This window comes from Talpa occidentalis, unplaced genomic scaffold (assembly GCF_014898055.3).
Source record: "Talpa occidentalis isolate TD23 unplaced genomic scaffold, MPIMG_talOcc4v2.1 talOcc4.10, whole genome shotgun sequence".
In the NCBI taxonomy this organism is placed as follows: domain Eukaryota; kingdom Metazoa; phylum Chordata; class Mammalia; order Eulipotyphla; family Talpidae; genus Talpa; species Talpa occidentalis.
Genome location: NW_023600993.1, coordinates 90,536,950 through 90,557,579, shown reverse-complemented (window position 1 = coordinate 90,557,579; position 20,630 = coordinate 90,536,950). Strand labels below are relative to the sequence as shown.

Below are 20,630 nucleotides of genomic sequence, written 5' to 3'. Positions count from 1 at the left end.
ATGGCTTTTACTAATATATTTTCACAAAAAAGTTGGGAGTGATTACGGCCATCTCTACAACCTCTCATTATATGGGCCCCTCTTCCTTAGTCTTTATGTGAATATCTTTATAAGGCCTTACTTGGAATTGTGGGTCTGTGTGTGTGACTCCTCCTTCGCTGTGCACTCTTTGAGAATCTAATGGATAGCAACTGACATATGGTTAGTGCTTGCTAAATGTCTGTGCTCTGAATTGATAAAGGTCAGGGGCATGACTGATTAGGTTAAATACAGGGGATGCGGAAAGGGTCTTTTATTGAAGAAGCTCCATTATCCACTAGAAAGCAGATTAAGAAGATAGAGGCATTTCAGAAATGAGGCACCTGCAGAATTGAGACCATTTACCCCAAGTGATGGTAATGACAGAAAGGGGAACAGAATGATGGCTATGAGGGTGAGAGTTGTCTACACGAGGGACATACTGGAAAGGATGATCAGGAGAGGGAGCAAGAGCCCATGTTTTTATGTGAGCCCTCAACCCCAGTCAGGACACTGAAGACTGGACCATTCATTCTGTTTATTCCCCAGGCCTAGTGAGTAACGTGGTCTTCACCAGTCACACCACAGAGCAGAGACACCCTCTTCTTGTCCAGCTGCAGAGCCTCATCAGGGCAGCGAATCCTACTGCAGCCTTCATTCTTGCAGAAAATGGGATCGTCACCAGGTAAACCTACCAAGTTCTCTTTACTCTGCATGTCCAACCACTTTTTCAGATACAGAACTCTGGCTATAACCCACAGAATCTTTCTACTGTGTCTAAGATCTAAGCAGTTGTTGAAGTGCTTTTGATGCTATATGTAAAAATCACCAAGAGGACCCCATGTGTCACTATCCCCTACTGTTCTGGGATACCCATTCACATTCTCATCCTTTAATAGATGGAAGTCAAGACTAAATGTTTCTTGTTTTAAGATGTGAGAGATATGGCACAGAAAAAATAGATGTTACCTTTTTACTCCCTAAAGTTAGGTCCAAATTACAAGATGAAATTAGAGAATGAGTGATTGTGTGTGTGTGTGTGTGTGTGTGTGTGTGTGTTTAAAAAACTATCTGATCGGGGCCTCCCCGGTGGCGCAGCGGTTGAGAGCTGGGTTGCAAAGCTGCCCGCAGCCTCTGCAGTGCTGGTTCGATCCCCGGCTGCTCCCCAGCCACTGGAGGAGGGTCCCACATGGCGCGCAGACCTCTCCTGCCGCCCGCTGCTCCCCTCAGCTGTGTACTTCGGTCCTTCTGCCTGATCTGCTTCTGACTATCCAGTGCTTGCATAAATAAATAAATAAATCTTTTAAAAAAAAAAAAAAACTATCTGATCATAATCATCTTGTTTGCTCAAAAAAGATGCTAAAAGGTGCCTACTTTTAAAGGTTTATTTATTTATTTATACATACTAGAACTGGGATGTAGGCCAGAGGTGCAGGGGAAAGGGGAGGGGTGAGAGGATTCACCAGAGACAGAGTGGGGAGCAGAACAGGCAGATCTACTGAAATACACTGCCCCGAGGGGAGCAGTGGGGAGACTGGATCTCCTGTGTCAGGTAGGTTAGCTCCCTAGCCGGGGATTGAACTCGTGCTGCAGTGGCTGCTAATAGCTTCGTAGTGCTGAGACTTAACCCTTTGTGCCACCAGGGAGGCCCAAAGGTGTCTACTTTTAATATGGTTTTTACTTGTAAGTAATGGGAATATTTTATATTTCAACAATTAAATCTATAAGGAGGGAAAAATTAAACATAAACAAGACAGTGAATCCATCTATATATATAACAAAAAAAATTGTGGGAACCCTGATTCATTTTCGAAAATCTTTTCAAAAATTTCTTGGAACCCTGATTCCAACCAATATGAATGATTAGAGAAGTGAGATTGTAAATACGGAATAGGAAAGGGGAGTGGAAAACCTGCAAATACAGGATTTGAATTGGAGGACATTATGAACTCGTTATATTTAAAAATATTATTTCCGGGGCCTCCCTGGTGGAGCAAGGGGTTAATCACCGCTCTGTGAAGCAATCTGCAGCCTCTGCAGCATAATTTCGATCCCCGGACTGCCAGCGAGCAATCCACATGGCGCAGCAGACCTCTCCTGTCGCGCCCACTGCTCCCCTCAGCAGTGTACTTCAGTCAATCTGCCTGTTCTGTCCCCCCACTCTGTCTCTGGTGAATTCTCTCATGCTCTGCATCTCTAGCCTGTGCCCCAGATCTTGTGTGCATAAATAAATAAATCTTTAAAAAAAAAATGTTATTTCCCTGCTTTTTCCATTGAAGGGGTCCAGAAATACAAATACTTCAGTAGCAATAAACACCCAAACCTCTAGATCTTGGTTTCTAAGTACCAATCCCCATTGTAAGATACCAGTGAAAGGATAAGGCGAGCCTGGCACATTTTATAGCATATAAGTGAGGAAGTGCTTAAAGATTAGTGGCAGCTTAAGAAGCTCCCATTAGCCAAATTTGGGACAATGTGAGCATAAGTGAGAGCAATGATGATAATGGATTATAGCGCAAGGAGTGAAATGAGTCCATTGTAATTTTTTTTTTTTTCAAATAGGCAGGGCAGGGCCATCCAGGAGGCTCAGGGGTTAAAGACACAGCACTATCAAGCCACTGCCAGCACGAGTTTGATCCCTGGCTCTGCCAGGGAGCTAATTCACATGGAGCAGCAGACCTCTCCTGTCTTGCCCACTGCTCTCCACCCTGTCTCTGGTGAATCCTCTCACCCGCCCACTCCTGCACCTCTGGCGTACACTCCAGTTCTTGTATGCATACATAAATAAATCTTTTTAAAAAATAAAATGGGCAGGGCAGAAAACTGAGACTATTCTCTGCAGAAAAATGCTTAATAATATGCTTAATGAATAAATAAATGCTTCATAAATAAACATTTATGAAGTAGAAAGTCACCATTTTGTAACCTTCAGTGTATATTTGATTTAGACAAGGATGATCAGTAGATGCTAAAAGCAGTGGGTGACAGATTATTGTGGAAAGGGACATTCACAATCTCGAAGTGTCACTTCATAGATGACTGTTCACAAAGAGGGAAAGTACCTTCACAATGGCAAGGTCACTGATCAAGTGATCAGACTTAGCAAGAACACTACAGAAAAACTGACATCATGTGCCTCCTTCATGTGATGCTGTAGGAGACACAACATTACCTGGCTGTTAATCTTGCCAAAAATGTTTAACTGAATCTAATCATAAGGAAACAATCAAACCTACCCATGTTGCGGGATACATGACAGCTTACTGACTCATAGCCTTCAAAAGAGTCAATGCTATGAGAAACAACCAAAACAGTTGGAGGAATTGTTCCAGATTAAAAGAAAATAAAGATTGCAACTATAACGTGCAATCTTTGATTGGCTCCTATACACCTTCTCCCAAAAAAAAGGAGGAAATTAAAAAATGGATGTAGGGCCTCCCCGATGGCGCAGCGGTTGAGCGCTGGGCTGCGAAGCTGCCCGCAGCCTCTGCAGCGCCGGTTCGATCCCCGGCTGCTCCCTGGCCACCGGAGGAGGGTCCCACATGGTGCACAGACCTCTCCTGCTGCCCGCTGCTCCCCTCAGCAGTGTACTTCAGTCCTTCTGCCTGCTCTGCTCCCCGCTCTGGCTCTGGTGAATTCTCTCACCCTCCTGTGCTTCTGACTGTACCCAGTGCTTATATAAATAAATAAATCTAAAAAAAAAAAAAAAAAAAGGATGTATATTAGGTCAAACCTCCCCAACATTAATGTGTGCAGGAATCTCTAAGGGGCTTTATTAAATTGTGGCACTGGATCTCGAGTGAGGCCTGTGAGTCTGCATTTCTGGCAAGCTCCCAGGTGATGCCAGTACTGCTAGCATACACAATGAAGTTCCTTGGATGTCACAGTAATATCATGGTTCTGTGAGAGAATGTCCTTGTTCTGAAGAAGTGCACTGAAAGGGGCCTCCCTGGTCACCTAGGGGTGAAGTCTCAGCGCTATCACCCCTATGGCCTGGATTCCATCCCCAACCAGTTTGGTGACCCACATATGCCACAGCAGACCCCTCCTGTCTCACCCATTGCTCCCCTCAGCAGTGTATTTCAATAAATCTGCCTGTTCTGCTCCCCACTCTGTCTCTGGTGAATCCTCTTACCTGCCACACTTCTGGCCTTCTACTAAATAAAATTTTTTTTTAAAAAAAGAGAAGTGCACTGAAGTATTTAGAGGTGAAATAACATGAACATACAGCCTACTTACATGTGGTTTGACAGGAAGAAATACATGCATGTGTGCTTGTATGTGATTATAGAGGATAAGGGGAGGAGGCAGAATGGTAGCTTAAGATACATAGTCCTAATTAACCTGGGCTTTTCTGTGTATTTTCCAAGGAATGAAGATATTGAGCTGATTCTCTCAGAAAATAGTTTTTCAAGTCCGCCGATGCTACGATCTCGATATTTAATGTACCCTGGCTGGCAAGTATCATCAGTGAAAAGTAGTTAAGATTTCTTTGTATACCCAATGATTTCTTTAACAACAGTGAAAGGGGGAAAAAAGTAAAAATACCATGTGCACTCTGCAAGTTTGACAGTGGCAACAGAACAGCCTGCCATGTCCCTGCACCTGGTCTTACCATGTCTTGGTCTTTCCAGGAGCCCAGTGCTCCAAGTCTTGAGCTCCAAATTAGGACTTTTGCTGGTTGTTGGTGGGGGCAGGGTGTGGAGGTGAGGGATCATCATGTGAGCACCAAGCATAATGATGTCCTGTGTTTCCTCCAGCCTCTAGTGAGGATGAGGTGGCTAGTGTGAAACCAAGGATTTATACCTTCCCAGGTGAGAGAGTCAGTCCTAAGAATACTGTCAGTCCTCTAGGTTCCTGACTGATAGGTTGGTTCCCTGTGTCTCTTGTCCATACAGTGTCTTTTCTCTCCTGGCTGCCTCCCAGCCAATGAACCTCGCCTCCAGAGGGGAGCGGACGAGTAAAGAGAGTGCAGAGTACACTGTAATCATACCACACCAGCATCACTTGCGTGTTTACTGTGTACTAGACATTGCTCTAAGACTGCACTCTCCAGTATGGTAAGAAGTGCATTGGTCACATTGGTCTATTTGCTAAAATGTAAATTAATAAAAATTAAATAAAATGAAAAATTTCAGTCTTTCAGCCACATAAGCCGCACTTCAAATGCTCAGTAGTCACATGTGGCTAATAGTTACCACATTGGACAGTACAGAGGCGGAACGTTTCCATCATCTCAGAAAGTTTTGTTGGACAGTGCCACTCTGCAGGTTCTAGATATGTATCCTTAATCCTCAAACCAAGCCTTTGAGGCGGGTTCCATTATTTTCTCCATTTTAGGGATAACTGAAATAGCAAGTTAAGTGACTTGACCAGAGTCACACAGCTAGTAAATGAAAACTTTATTTTAACCCCAGGACATGTGGCTCCAAAGCCTGTACTCTTAACCACCATTTTGTCCTGTCCCTGTATAGAATGGGTAACTAGTAACTATTCTGTTGGAGTTTCAGAGGAACACAATCAGTAAAGCTTAGCCAAAATTAATCTCTCATGTTGATGTGGGATATCTTTATTATCCTTACTCACTTCCCCTAGGCACCTCTTTACTTCCTCCACAACACCCCTTTCATCACCAGTATGTTGTACCAACAAAAAAACTGGAATTTACTATGCTTTAAAAAAACAAACAGGGTAATACATAAAATTGGAGGTTTTCAGGCACATTTTTAGAGGGGACCTCCAATTTGCTTGCTTAAACAGTTGGTAAATAGACCATTTATTAACCTGAGCAAGACAGCGATATATTAACTAAAAAGAAATGGAACTTCTGGGCTGAAACCCTCCTCTTCAGTATCTACAGCTACTAATCCTTTGCTGCCCACACCTCCAGGTGTGATTCTAAGACTCCACCTGGTGCCTAGGGAAGCAACCCTTCTCCATTCCATACTGACTCATTCTGGCCATGGTATAAGTGAACCTGGCTCAGGGCACAGACTTTCCTGGAGGCAGGCTGATCCAGGAGAGAGCAGGTATGAGAGGTTCATTAGAGAGCTCTGTGAGTGAGTTTGAAACATTCCCTTTATCTGGAAGATCAGTCCTTGTAGAGAATCAGAAATGGTGGGGCCTTAAAATCACCCTACAGGCACTCCCTTCTGAGATCATGCCTAAGAATCAGATTATTTAATCTTAGCAATATGGCAGTCATCAGATTCCTACTCATCCTGTGTATTACTCTCCTCCCACCTTGTAGTGAACAGGTTTTTGTTCCATGATGTGTTCAGCTCAGTGATGTACAGACTTAGCCATTGCCCTCCCACAGTCCTCTATTCTCATAGACCTCACTCTGCCTTCCTTGGTAGAAGGACTTGTTTCTAGTCTGAGAGAAAACCTTGTGTTTGTCCTTGGTCCCTCCAAATTTCTTCAAGGACTTGGGCTTTGAGCAGAGCAGTCAGAGAAGCCCTTGATATCCACATAACTTGTTTAGATAGGGAGAGAATGAAAAGAATGTCAATCTCAAAACTATTATACCATCAATTTTATTTTAAATAAATCACAAAGAATAAAATAATTTCAACAATATAAAATCAAAATTACAGTACTATTTTAAAATAAGGAAAACTAACAAAAAATGCAGTAGACTGGAGGAAAATGTTTGTATCAAATGTGGCAAAGGGTTAATATACTTGGGCAGCTCGTTTAGATATTGAAGAAAAGTAAATCAGTCCGTATAGATGGAGACAGTTGATTTAAGAGTGTAAATGGCAACCATGGCAACAGAATTCAAGTCACTAATATTCAGAAACATTAAACAGTGGCTCACTGCTGTTTTTGACAAGCACCTCTTACACTTCACCAAAAATATAGATGCTTTCATTACTGGGAGAACTGTTGTGAAGCTGGTATACTCACCTACTAGTGGGATTGGTGTAAGTTATTACCTGTGATGGCTATACCCTCTTCTGGACTGAATTCTGATCTTAGAGATTCATCTCAAGGAAGTATCTCAGAAGGAAGAATGACAAAACCATAACTTTGGAAGCCTGGTAATGGGAGTTCATTATACTGTCCTCTACCTTTGCATATTTGAAATTTTGCATAAGAAGTATTTTTTATTTTATTTTATTTTTAAAGATTTTATTTATTTATACAAGCACTGGGTACAGTCAGAAGCATGGGAGGGTGAGAGGATTCACCAGAGCCAGAGCAGGGAGAGAACAGGCAGACTGACGAAGTACACTGCTGAGGGGAGCAGCAGGTGAGACAGGAGAGGTCTGCCGTGCCATGTGGGACCCTCGCCTGCGGCCGGGGATCGAACTGGCGCTGCAGAGGCTGCAGGCAGCTTCGCAGTCCAGCGCTCAACCTCTGCGCCACCGGGGAAGCCCAGTAGTTAATTTTTTAAATGCTCCAAATAATGGTTGTGTTTTTATGAGTGTGTGGCAAGCATTATAACTCAAAATTGGGGAAAAAAAATCAATTTCAGTACATTGAGCTCCGTAGAGACACTGAGAGTCACTAGGCACTGGGCAACACTGTGCCTTGCTGAGGAAAAATAATTAAAAATGGACAAAAGGAGATCCTGGGACGTCGAGAGGCAGAATGTCATCAGATGTGTTTTTAGTGCAGTTTTGCCAGGAAGAGCACAAGAAACAGCACCCAGATGTGTCACTCAACTTCTTGGAATTTTGTAAGAAGTGCTCAGGTAGAAAGCCATGTCTGCTAAAGAGAAAGGAAAGCTTGATGACATGGCAAAGGTGGGCAAGGCCCATTATGGAAGAGAAATGAAAACATATACCTTCCTAAAGGGAAAACAAGAAAGGAAGTTCAAGGATCCTGATGCTCCCCAAGGCCTCCATTACCCTTTTCTTGTTTTGCTCTGAGTATAGCAAAAAAAAAAAAAAAACAACAAAACCAAAGGAGAACATCCTGGCCTATCCATTTGGTGATGCTGCAAAGAAACTGAAACTAACACTACTGCAGATGAGAAGCAGCCCTATGAAAAGAAGGCCACTAAGCTAAAGGAAAATTACAAAAAGGATATTACTACATACCGGTCTAAAGGAAAACCTGTCAAGGCCAAAAAAGGAGTCATCTAGGCTGAAAAAGCAAGAAAGAGGAGGAAGATGAAGAAGATAATAATGATGAATAGTTGGTTTGGTTCTGGTGCATTTTTTTTTCCTTGCCTATAAAGCTTTTAACACTCTGTATGCAACTCACTCCTTTTAAAGAAACAAAAATGAAGTGTAGGTCTGCATAAGATTTGTTTTTAAACTGTAGACTGTCTTTTTTTTGTTTAGTTAATACACCACGGAAAGTGTGCTTAGACATCCCTGGCCTGGTGGTATTTTTCAGTAGCCCCTAACCTTGCCTGGCTCACTAGAGAGATTGTAAATTGGCCTGGGAATGTAGAGCATGTTCTGTTGGTGCACAGCACAAATGAGTTATGTATATTTGGTAATGGTAGTTTTTCATCTTCAGTTGTCTCTGATGCAGTTTATATGAAAAATTGTTCTGTTAAGTGAATGCCACTCTGTAATTGAAAAAAAAAATAAGTTGCAACTGTTTTGTTGAAATTCTGAATGCTTCTAAGTAAACACAATTTTTTATTACTTAAAAAAAAAGAAAACCCATCAGTTCCTTATGGAGAGAGAGTACACATACAAATATATGGTCTGGTAAGCTGCCATCAACAAGATGGTGGGCAATAGTTGGAACCCTGAAGGGAGCAAGAGGAGATCCTGAGGAAGAACTCCCTGGGTACTAGGCTTCAAAGATAAATGAGTGGCCTCCCTGGTGGCACAAGGGGTTAGGACACAGCACTATGAAGCTATCTGCAGTCACTGCAGCACAAGTTCGATCCCTAGCCAGGGAGGTGACCCACATAGTGCAGCAGACCTCTCCTGTCTTGCCCACTGCTCCCCTCTGCAGTGTATCTCAATAGATCCACCTGTTCTGTACCCCAGTCTGTCTCTGGTGAATCCTCTCACCCCCTGCCCCGCCCCTCTTGCCTGCACCACAGCTCTTGTATGCATCAATAAATCTTTAAAAAAAAAAACCCACCAAAGATAGATGAGGTCTTTGACTTCGAAGAACAGCTAGTCTAAAGGCGGTAAGACCTGCATTCTCAGAAAGCCCTGTTCTAAAGAGGCAAACATGTTTCTTCCCAGTCTCACTCACCACTTACAAATAAGCGTTTTGTACCCAAAATGGCATACAAGTAAGGGAGAATTCAAATACAATGGTAAGTTTAGTTCAACCCAAAGTTGTCCTTATAATAACTCTCCAAGTCCCAATTACTTGTACTTAACATGTTTGAAATCTCTTAAGGTATGAAGGTAAATTTGATGCTGGATCCGTCTTTCCACTAATGGTTCAGATCTGTGTATGGTTTGGTCGTCCCTTGGAGAAGAACCGCTTTGTGGCCAAGTGTAAAGGTAATTCCTTGACTGGAACATATCACAGAAGAATAAGTAGACTGGTAAATAGTGCTCCAGAGTAGTCCCTGCTTCCTGCCCCAGTTTAGTATTCTGTGTGTGGTCTCCAGTCTGAAAGCAGGCAGGAGGATTTAAGAACCCAGAAGACCCTATCCCTGATCTTGGGTGGCCATAGGGTTTGATTGCTCCTTGATTGAAAGTTTCCCCCTCTCCTGGGGAGAGTGGCAGAGCCACTGGGGAGAAACTGCTGGAGGGAATAGAACCTGTGAAGCCTGGATCCTAGAGCAAGGCCTTCCCTGTCCCTAACTCATGGTAGCTGTGCTGCCCTTAACTTGGCCTCTGCTCCCAGGTGGGTGACAGCCTTTTGTTCTTTCTCCACCAGCAATTCAGTCCTCCATTAAGCCAAGTCCTTTCTCTGGAAACATCTACCATATCCTGGGCAAAGTGAAGTTTTCAGGTAATTGTGGGGTTGCATTGGTGAGCCCTACATTGTGGAGTGCTCACGTCTCATGATTCACATCCATAGCTTCCACTGGTGCCCTGCAGACAATGGCTGCCTCTCAGATGCTCAGAAACCCTCCCTTTTGAATCTTACACCATTGGGCTCTTGCATTTACCCCTCTCTGCCAGAGACCCACCTTTCTATGGGTTCTCCTGGTCTGCAGTGAAGGACCAAGCCTACTTCCCCTCATGGCCTGCCCTCTAGCTCCTAGATTTCATTTGCAGTCACCTTCTGGGTTAGAAATGGGCATTGCTCTCCCTCTTTTACTTCATCCTTTCCAGCCTGCAGCTAGTCGTGTCAATTTTCCTTCCTGCATGTGTCTCATGAGTTCAACCCTGGCCACCTGCACTGTTGCAGTCTTAGTGTGACCTTACCCTTTTGGGTCAGGATCTCAGGAGTAACATGTTCTCCTGCAGACTCTGAGAGGACCATGGAGGTCTGCCACAACACTCTGGCCAACTCCTTGAGCATCATTCCAGTATTGGAGGGACCCACTCCACCGCCTGACTCCAGAAGCACAACTCAAGACAGCAGTGGACAGCAGGAGTGCTACCTCGTGTTCATTGGCTGCTCCCTGAAAGAAGAGAGTGTCAAGGACTGGCTACGTCAGTCAGCCAAGCAGGTAGTTTCTGAAGCTAAAGTAGACCTGGCACAAATATAACCAGCACACCTTGGGGAAGCTAATGGCCCTATGGTAGAAGCCCCCCACTGCTTCACTGGTACCTCCCCACTGGTCTTCCCCTCATGGGGTTGGCCAGTGCTTTCAGGGACACTTGAGAGTGGGAGGCAGCCCACTTAAGGCCGATTTGTTTTAATAACCATTTCCAGGTTTTTTTTCTTTGGTTTTTTTTTAAAGATTATTTATGCATACAAGAGCTGGGGTACAGGTCAGAGATGTGGGGGGTGAGAGGATTCACCAGAGACAGAGAAGGGAACAGAACAGGCAGATTGACTGAAATGCACTGCTGAGGGGAGCAGTGGGAGAGTCAGGAGAGGTCTGCTGCGCCATGTGCGTTGCTCCCTGGCCAGCTGCGGGGATCGAACTCGTGCTGCAGAGGCTGAGGATTGCTTCATAGTACGGTGCTTAACACCTTGTGCCACCAGGAGGCCCCCCATTTCCAGTTTTATTCCCAAGGCAGACTAGAGTTATTAAGTGGCTACCTAGTACCTAGGTAAGACCTAGTTGTTCCATGTGGACCCTGGGTTAAGCCGGTGTTTAAAATTCAAAATGGGGCCTCCCCTGGTGGCGTAGTGGTTGAGCGCTGGGCTGCGAAGCTACCTGCAGCCTCTGCAGTGCAGGTTCAGTCCCTGGCCGCCAGCGAGGGTCCCACATGGCACAACAGACCTCTCCTGTCTCACCCGCTGCTCCCCTCAGCAGTGTATTTCGTCAGTCTGCATGTTCTGTTCCCCGCTCTGGCTCTGGTGAATTCTCTCACCCTCCTGCACTTCTGTCTGTACCCAGTGCTTGTATAAATAAAATAAATAAATCTTTAAAAAATAAATAAATAAAACTCAAGATGTCTTTCCTGACTGATCCCAATACAAACACTGTCCTCTATTCTGAGCCCAGAATCTTCCTGTGCTTGAGTTCATTCTCTCTCTAGAAAGGAAACAAAGATATGCTTAGAGCTATTTGCAAACCAAGACTCCCAGGCCTGGAGGGCTGTGAGCATAGGGCCCTGGAGACAGGAACTTGGGGAGAGGCATCTCACACAAGCATCTTTAGCTCAAGACCACAAAGAAAATGAAAACAAACTGGACTTAAAGACCTCCAATATACTGCAGGCTTGGGGTACTAATTCTCTCAGCACAGCCTCAAGGGTTTAAGCTCATCCAGAACTCTAAAATAGAGTTAGATGGTGTCTAGGCCCTTCATAGGGTCCTTTCTTTCATACTGGGAATTGGCTGTCTGCAGGCTATATATTTCTTAAACAGAATAATCTCCTGCATGATCACCTAAATGGCACTTGGCTGTGGACCTCTGGTTGTCCCTTTGCTCCATGTCTGTCACTGGTAGCACTTAGGATTAAGATCTGCAAAGAGGCAACATGCATCCTGGCATGCAAGCTCTGTGATGGAAGGTGGTCTTCCCAAAGGGCACACAGGCAGGATATTTTGTCTAGGCCATGTCAGCATTTGTGCTTCCCCTCAGCTGGGATCTTAATCATGTAACTGGCCCTTGGCCCTGAGCCCGCCCCTGTGTTGTGTATATCATCAGCTCTGATGAGACCTGACTCCTCCTTCTATTTCTGCACAGAAGCCTCAGAGGAAAGCCCTGAAAACCAGGGGGATGCTGACCCAGCAAGAGATCAGGAACATCCACGTGAGTACTCTGCACAGGGGGCCTAAACTCTTCCCAAGGTTGTCCTTCTGGGCTTGCACAGCTCCTGTCTTTCAGGATGACATGAGTAAGGGGACAGTGGTAGGGCATGCTGGAGGCCTTGCTTTCTGTCAGGTCACAGAGGGAAGCTGAGTAAAGAAAAACCTCAATTCATCTGACCTTGCAGCCTCAGTGAGGAAGAGGGTGGGGTGACCTCCGGTGTGAGCTGGGTGTGAAATCAAGGAGAACCAGTGCCTGTGGGAGGAACTGCTGACACGGAGCCCTGCTTTGCCACTCTGTTCAAACAAGCAACTAACTGCACAAGTCCTTTTCTCCTCCCACTCCTCTATCCTAGATAAACCACAATTAAACCAGTGATAGCCCAGTATAAAACTGTCTCAATCCAGAAACTGCTCATAGGCAGTGGGGAAATCCTGAGGCCAGAACAAGAAACCCCTTGATGAGCCCTTCAAATCTGAGGACTCTACCCCAGTCCTTATCCCCACTGTGGACTTGTCCTGACAGATTTGGTGGTAAAGGCTAAAGGGCACAGAAGTCCCAGCCCCAGCAGAGGCTGTGCCAGCCAGTCCTAGGAATAAGCAGGTGGGACAGGAGTCTGAGACTTCAGGAGCACCTGCTTTGGACTTGAGGAACATCTGCAGGGTGTTCCTGGGGAGGATAACATGGGCACTTCAGAAGACAATCCTAATGTACATTTCCCAGAAGCAAACCTTGAATAAAGATTTGAGTGCAGGGAGCTTATTTTGGAAGTGATTCTAGAAGATACTAGTAGGGAAGTGGGAAAGTAAGGGAGAAGGGAAGGGGAGACAGCCAACAAAGGGTGTGTTATCAAACCAGTACCACTGTGGGCAACTGGAGCTTAATCTTATTAGGGACTCCTGACTTCCTCCTGGGGAGGTGGGGAACCTCCGTCAGTCATTGCTTGAGGGCTGCTGGCAGGGAGGTGTTAATTCCCTGGCACATCTAGCCTTTCACTGGGCACAGTGGGGCTGTCTGACTAAGGCAATAGACTTGTTTGTTTTTAATGAATGAGCAAGTGATAGAAAGTGGTTAGATAACTCTAACAGGACTCTTTTTTCCTACAGGTAAAACGCCACCTGGACCCCCTACCTGCAGGCTATTTTTATAATGGCACCCAGTTTGTTAACTTCTTTGGTGACAAGACTGATTTTCACCCACGTATCCTTGGAATCTGGGGAAGTGTGAACCCCTGGAACAGGCCAGATTCTGGGAAGACACAAGAAGGCACAGAGAGGCAGACTTTTCATTCTGGCCTCTTAAAGTCATTAAAATCAGATATCTCCTTCATTTATTGATATCTTGATATTACTCTGTGAGCTGTAGTTTATTTTTTAAAACATTTTAAAAGGACAGGTTTAGTAGGAAAAGGCAAAAGAAAGCGTCTCACCTGCCTGGTCATAGGCGGACAGAGAGCTGCTGCTGCTGCTGCTAATGAGTTTAGATACAGCTGTGGTGGCATCTTGAGTTCTGTAGTCGCGGTTCATAATTTACAGGTTAGAGATTGGGCCTGAAAAGGTGAGTCGGGGTGCTGCTGTGTGCAGAGGGGCTCAGGAAGGGTGCATCAGTTCTGGTCTTGTCTGGTCTGTGGTACTGCCGGTCAGGTACCCTGTGTGGACTGGACACTCAGTGTCCCCCCACCTCACTGCCCACAGATCCTGGGCAGTCCCTCTTGTCCTCAAGGCTCAGTGCTATCTTCCTTAATGAGATGGCAGTCATGGACCAGTTCATGAATGACTACGTGGAAGAAGCCAACCGGGAAATTGAAAAATATAATCGGGAGCTGGAGCAGCAGGAATATCACGACCTCTTTGAGCAGAGGCCCTAAAGGAAGATTGCAGAGTGTCCACCCTGGAGATGGACAAAATGGGTGTCTTAACCCCAGTCTCCTGGAGGGACCATCATTTGTTCTCCTTGGCCTTTGTGTGCTGACTTGAGTGCATGTCGTCTTTATTCTCTATCCAGCTCTGAGAACATCACCTGCACCACTGATTGGGGGGGGGGGGTTAGGGAATGACTATCCTGTGTGCACTGGGAGACCAGGACCTCTGGGTCTCTGGTGTCGCATCTCTGAGCTCTTGAGGCACTGTATGAGTGGGAGACGCAATTGGATTGCACAGAGGAGCTGCTGGGGCAGGACAGAACCCTGGCTGCCCAATCTCTGTCTGCCCTTGGGTAGCTAGGTCACCACAGGCCACACGCCTCAGACATAGCCCCAGGAGAGTACTCCTCCCAGTGAAGTCCCTGCCTCCCTGCTCAGGCCCCTTCCTTGAAGGAGCTAGCCCCTACAGCCTGGGGGTGGAGAACACAAGCCCCAGCCACAGAGCCAGCAGCTTGGGCTGAGATCAACAGCTGCTTCTAAAATGAGACCATTTTCCTAGCAGACTAAACTGAGGGAAGGCATGTTGTTTTCCAGAAGTGTGTGGCTTCTGAATTGACATAAGCAGTCCCCTTTGGGATTGGGCTTGAGCTCCCTAGTGGCATCACTCTGGTTTGCCTAATTCAGGGACAAGTGCAGACCTGCTGCTCAGGCCTCTTGCTAGTGCTTTGCCTGCATTTGAGAAGAGTTCTGCAGCTCGTTAGTCTTAGGCCCAGGCTATAATCGCTCATGGATTCCTTGAAGGGAGTTCAGTCTCTAGCTCTCAACCCTCCCTTCAGCTTAGCCAGGGAAGGTCTGGTTTTCAGGCACACTTCAGGAAACACATGCTCCTCAAGCATTGTTCTTGGTCATGGACTTTTTGGCTGCTGAGGACCAGAAATTTCAAAGAATTCCAATATCCAAATTAGAATTCCTTCCAGGGGCTTTGTATTCAGCTGGGCCATAAAGCAGAAGTGTGTCCCATGCCTGACCTCCAGAATTAGTGGGAGAGGAGGTCGCAAGTACTGATATTTAGGTGATGTCTGTTAGGACTTTAGCGCCTTAGCTGCCTAGATTGTAAATGCTTTCTGAATTTCACATATTTTTTGCATGCCTTAGGAAAAAGCACATAGGCAAAACCAGCAAAGTTTCTAGTAATGTAAAGGGGTGTTTGAGAAAGGCCCCTGAAGCAGAGGACAGACAGGAAGGATGGAGCACAGGTATTGTGTGTGTGCCTGGTCATGCAGAGGCCTGCATGCAAGTAGCAGAGCAGAGGAGAAGGCTTGTCAGTAAAATGTATTAGACACAACAGTTTTATTTAAAGCCAAATGAACAAAACTCCAAATACCATTGAATAAGAAATCTTGTGTGAAGAAAGGCTTCTGAAAAGGCCCGTGTGCTCCAGTCCCAGCACCCAAAGGTGTTGGTGACAAGGGCCCAGCTGTGGCATCCAGTGTGGTTGCCCCTCACTTCTGGCTGGCCAGAGGCTGAATCTGCAGCGCCTGCCTCTGCCTCAGAATCAATAACATAGATCTTAAGTGCAATTGATTAAATAAGCAATGAGTTACTGTAGCTTCCTTTAGCTCTACCGAGCTCTTTCTAAAAACTCATACTTGAGCAGCCTTAGAAAAGGGGGGTGGGGTGGGGATAGGGGGAACCATAGGCCATTTCCTCTAGGTTGCTGTGAAGTTGTAAGTGAATGCTCCAGATCTAGGGGCTGGAGCCATTACCTGGCTGCTGCACAAAAGAGTTTTTAAAGAGGGGTCGGAGCCCGCCCGTAAAAGCGGGTCTTTTCCCACTGCGTGGGGCTGTATACTACGTGGTGGTCTTGGTTTCTGATCGTTTTATTCATAGAAATGCTCTCTCACCAATCTGCCCCACGGTCCTAATTCCTCTCCTCTCAGAGGGAAAACTGTGATTACCTCAACTTGAATATGAAACTGTGATTGAGAAAAATCAAAACGTTATAAAGTTTCAAAGCTAAAACAAAACTGGCTGAGGCCTCCATAGGTGCTCCTCAGCCTGCGCAGGAGTCTGAGAGGGGCACATTGGCGAAAGGGCATTCCTCAGGGCACACATGGTGCCCCTGGTGAAGAGACACACTAGTAGTGTGCAATGTCAGCTCTTTGAGGACTGAAGCCAGGAGGATGCCTCCTCCTTCCTGGCACTGCCCCTTCCGGAACCTGAGGGCCCTCTGTCTTCTGACTGAGAAGACCATCCACTTGATTCCTCCAGTGGGTGCTCCCGGTGGAGGGCAGGGTTTTAGGCTGTCTCCAGGCGTAGGGCCATGACACCATGTTTTAGATTTGACCTTAAAGGTGGATGTACCAGGGACCCAGCAACGATATCAGGTGAAGGTTCCCAGGACAGGCAGAAGTCCTCCAGGGGCTTACATGCTTTTTGCCAACTTTCCTATTAGCAGCTTCAGTTTTATACCACCCAGAATGAGTGTGATAATGTTGAAGTCGCTGAAGTTATGGGTTCTTTTACGTTTTGATGTGGGATTTTTCTTTTTGTAATTGGAAGGAGGCGGTAGAAATTGGAGAAAAGGGGATTACCCAAGGAAGGGGTCCCAGGCAAGAAGTCGAGTTGGCTCCTTGGAGTCCTGGGGGCTCTGTGACCTGAGCCATGGACAGTGGGTCCTGCAGGTCACAAGAAAAATTTCCTCCTAAATTTCATTAGGATTTTGGAGAATTTTTGCACAGTAATAAGCTCTGGGTTGCTCTTGGAGCTTCTCAAAAGGGAAATGTTAAACTCAAAGATTATAAACAAAATATATGAAGTATTTCAGCTGTGTTGCTGACCTAGTTGGATAGTTTTACCTCAAAAAGTAGGTGAGAAATGACTTCCTTATTGTCCCAGGTTGTCAACTACTAATGACATAAGAGCTCACTTACGTGCCAAAATTCACTTTTATAATAGTTTTTCAGTGCTTTAATATTTGTAACTTAAATTTTAAAACATTTACAAACACTACTGTAACTTCAGTGAAACTGAATTGTGTGATTGAAGCTTTTTGCTTATAGTATTTATTACACTACTTCAGTAAATATATAAAAGTAGCTTTCAATTTATTTTTATATTATTTTACATGTTTTTACCTGCAGTTGTGTGTTCATTTACCTTGGTAACTGAGTTGTAATGCTAAGGACCAATAAACTATCACTGAACAAGCAAGGCCTGCTGCTTACCTGTCCCTGTAGACTGGGAGAACCTGAGTTTTCCCAAGAGGGGCTGGTGAGAAGGCTGGCCTCTGGGACTCTGTCTCTCCCGGGGTACCTCTGCAGGCGCTGCTGTGAGAAGGATCCTTGGGGCTCACATTCCCCTCCCCAAGCCCTAGAGCAGCCTTTGAAGAATAAAATTCACTTGAAATCACCCTGGGTTGGCGGTGGGCACTTTCTGGGGGTCCCAGAGGAGCCAAGGAGAGGCTTGCATGAGCACCATATGAGATGCTGGGGGGCAGGGTGTGCAGAGGTATGGGGGGGTGCCCCCCAGACTCCAGAGAAAAAGTCCACCCTTACAACAAGGTCCCTGTGCTAAGCCGCTATGCGCCCAGGTGCCAGACTTTGGGGCTCCCCTGTGGGTTCACGGCCAGGCTGAGATGTCAACCATTGCTTTACAGGCTGATCAGCTCTTGTAACCCAGGACACAGCTCTGCAAGGCGGCCGCTCCTCCCGCTTTACAAATGGGGGACAACCAGGGCTCGAAGGGTCCAGTAAGTGCCCCTACCAGCATTGGCTCCGAAACCTCCCTCCATAGCTCCCACCCGGGCACTTGCGGGCACTCCTAGGGCGAGGTTGACCGAGCGCCTGAGCCCCAAAGGAGCCTTGCGGGTTTCACTCCGTAGGCAAGTGGTGCCGGACGCCCCGAGCCTGCGGGCTCCCTTCCTGCCGCAGGTGGCGTCCGCAGCCGGGCGGGCGCGGCTCACATCCCACGCCGGTGCTGGGAGGAGGACCCTGGCGCTTGGAGAAAGGGCAGAATAGGGAGGGGCGCCACATGAGGCCCCCAGTTCTTAGAGACCCTGCTTCCAGTCCCAGGCTCAGCGCAATGGCCTCCGGACAAGGGAAGTCCCCCACTGGGAAGATGTGGGAGCCGGGCCAAGGGGGAGGGTGCAGCCACTACAGGCAGCCTCTCTCCGAGTGGTGGTGGTCTTGGGTTTGGAGGTTCTATGTGATCACTTAGCAATGTACAAACCAAAGGCAAGGCAGCATCCTAGGGGAGGGCAGAACTGGAGGCGCACGGGTTGGCAGCCGGCAGCCCCCCACCCCCAACCTCTTTCCCCAGCCCCCTGCCTCCCGTCCTGCTGGGCCAGGTATTAACTTCTTGCACTTCTGGGAAACCGGAGATTTGAGGATAGCCTGCAAAGAATTGCTACCAGGCTGGGCGATTTTTGAGAGATAGGAGGACTTAAAGGAACCTATAAGTTCTTTATGGGAAGGGGACTCATTCCCACTGGAGCAACAGTAGTGGCGGGGACAGGTGTCTGACTGACCTAGCCAAGGCCACTGCACTTCTAAGGGCCCCCAGCAGCAGGCTCATTGAGAAGCTGGGTCTCCTAAAGAAGGGCTTGCTCCCCTGGACCAGCATTGCACACCCTCCTGGCTGGTTCTGTTTTGAGCTTTTGTTACAGACACTTACTTGATTTTTTTAAGTTTTTTGCTTTCTATTTGTCTTTTTTTAATACAAGTGATACAACAAGCACTGTTTTTCTGTTGTGGCGTAGTGACTTTTAACCAAGGGAAGAAGCACTTTAAGTCGAAAACATCCTGTCCACCAAGATCATTTCCCTCTGCAGACTGAGAGGTGTCCTCATTATTTGCTGGAGAGCCTCTGGCACGCAGGGACACCAGCATTCCATGGAGCCTGTTTGAGAATCTCTTTATTGCCTAAACAAAAAGCAAGATCACGTAGACTGTCATGTGGGGGTGCACTGCTGCTTTGCATTGGTGGGGTGAGAAGCGGACCAACTAGAGAATGGCTTTGAAGGAACAATTGGCAAGACCCAATGACTAACTAGACAGGAGCGAAGGGGATGACCTCAAGGTAGAAGTGGAAAAAGCCGAAGTGGAAAAAACCCCAACGTTTGAAACAATTCCAAAAACTGGTTTTTTGTTTCATTCTCCAAAAATTTGAAGAAAAATAAATTTGTTTAGCCACAAATGATTCCTGCGTTTTCCCAGGGCTCTGCATTGCTAAATTGACCAGCCAAAATAATTTGGTTAAAAAAATTGCATCAGGGATAATCAATTTTATGTCCAACTAATAAGTGACTTTCAATCTGTAAAAATTAAAATGCTAACCAAATCAAGTATGAATGTATTTCCATTTTATCCCAGTTACTACTGCTTTTCTTTTTCCAATAAGGATGTTTTATTGGCTTCAAATTTATTCTTAGCTTCAAATTTTTAAGAAACTTTACATCTTCACTCTGAAATGTCATGCCTGAGTGATTGTACAAATAATAGCAGAATAAGGACAACAGGAAAAGGAAAGATGGTTTGATAACCAAAAATTCATGGAATTTTCTAGCTTACAAGACTTAGACTTGTTTTATAGATAAAAATGATGAGACACCCCCCCACACACAAAGGAGCTGGAGGTCTTGCCTGAGGGTGTTGCCTTGTTCCTGCCTCTAACTTGCCCTGCCTGGAGCCTGAGGGAGGGGCTGAAATGGGCCACAGGCAGTGTCAGCCCTGAAAGGTGAACCTCAGGCAAGATCTTGGGTAGCTCCTTAAACCAGGGACAGAGACATGGATGGAGGACACAAGGTACGTGAAGAGCCAAGGAGAGCAAGGAAGGCTAGGAGGGAGACAGGCTGCTTGGACTCAGGGCCAGAAAGCCTTAGGTGACTGTGATGGGATTCAAAGGGATTTAAATGCCTGGGAGTAGAAGAGGGTGGGGCATTGTAGAGCCAGCCCTGAGCCCTTTGTCCCAAGACTGTCCAGTTCCTCAGCATGCCCTGGGGAGCTTGTTGGGAATACAGATTTTTGACCTACTCAATGGCATCCTTGGGCCTAGCCTAGGGATGTGCATTTCAGCAAGCTTCTAGGAGGATGGGGATAATATGATGTGTGTCTGCCTGGAGGGGTCCTGCCTGGGGAAGCCATCGGGCATCATCACACACACAGCAGAGTGGTAGGTGAGTGGCTCCTTCAGTCCCTGGAGGGGGACAGGCAAAAGTCAGCCTATGTTTGCTGGTGACTCACTTCCAGAACTTTCTTGGCTGAGAAGCTGAAACTGGAACCCAGGTCAGAGGGCTTGACATGTGAAGGCCATGGAGCAGCCCAGAACCTTCCTGCCTGACAATCTCCCTGCCACATAGAACCAGTGAGCCGAGAGCCATAAACCTCAGTCCAATGCTAAATTCTGACTGGGGTTGGGGGAGGGGGGCGTAGAGAGATGTCATCCTAGGGGAGCAGTTCCTTGGTGGCCCTCCACTGGGCATCTTGCCCTCCTGGCTGC

The 20,630-nt window shown here is 46.4% G+C and overlaps 1 protein-coding gene across 4 annotated transcripts in view; it reads left to right on the top strand.

Moving 5' to 3' along the window:
• Positions 1-17,631, top strand: part of DNAAF9 (dynein axonemal assembly factor 9) — a 101,445-nt gene extending 83,814 nt beyond the window's left edge. For 3 of the 4 annotated variants that reach the window (XM_054697502.1, XM_037498244.2, XM_037498232.2), the window contains exons 30-36: positions 568-703; positions 4,389-4,475; positions 9,343-9,449; positions 9,832-9,906; positions 10,368-10,573; positions 12,209-12,274; positions 13,378-14,008. In XM_054697502.1, coding sequence (XP_054553477.1) covers positions 568-703; positions 4,389-4,475; positions 9,343-9,449; positions 9,832-9,906; positions 10,368-10,573; positions 12,209-12,274; positions 13,378-13,608 — 908 coding nt within the window. In that variant the 3' untranslated portion in view covers positions 13,609-14,008. The other variant, XM_037498252.2, reaches the window with a different exon arrangement.
• The last annotated feature ends 2,999 nt before the right edge of the window (positions 17,632-20,630 follow it).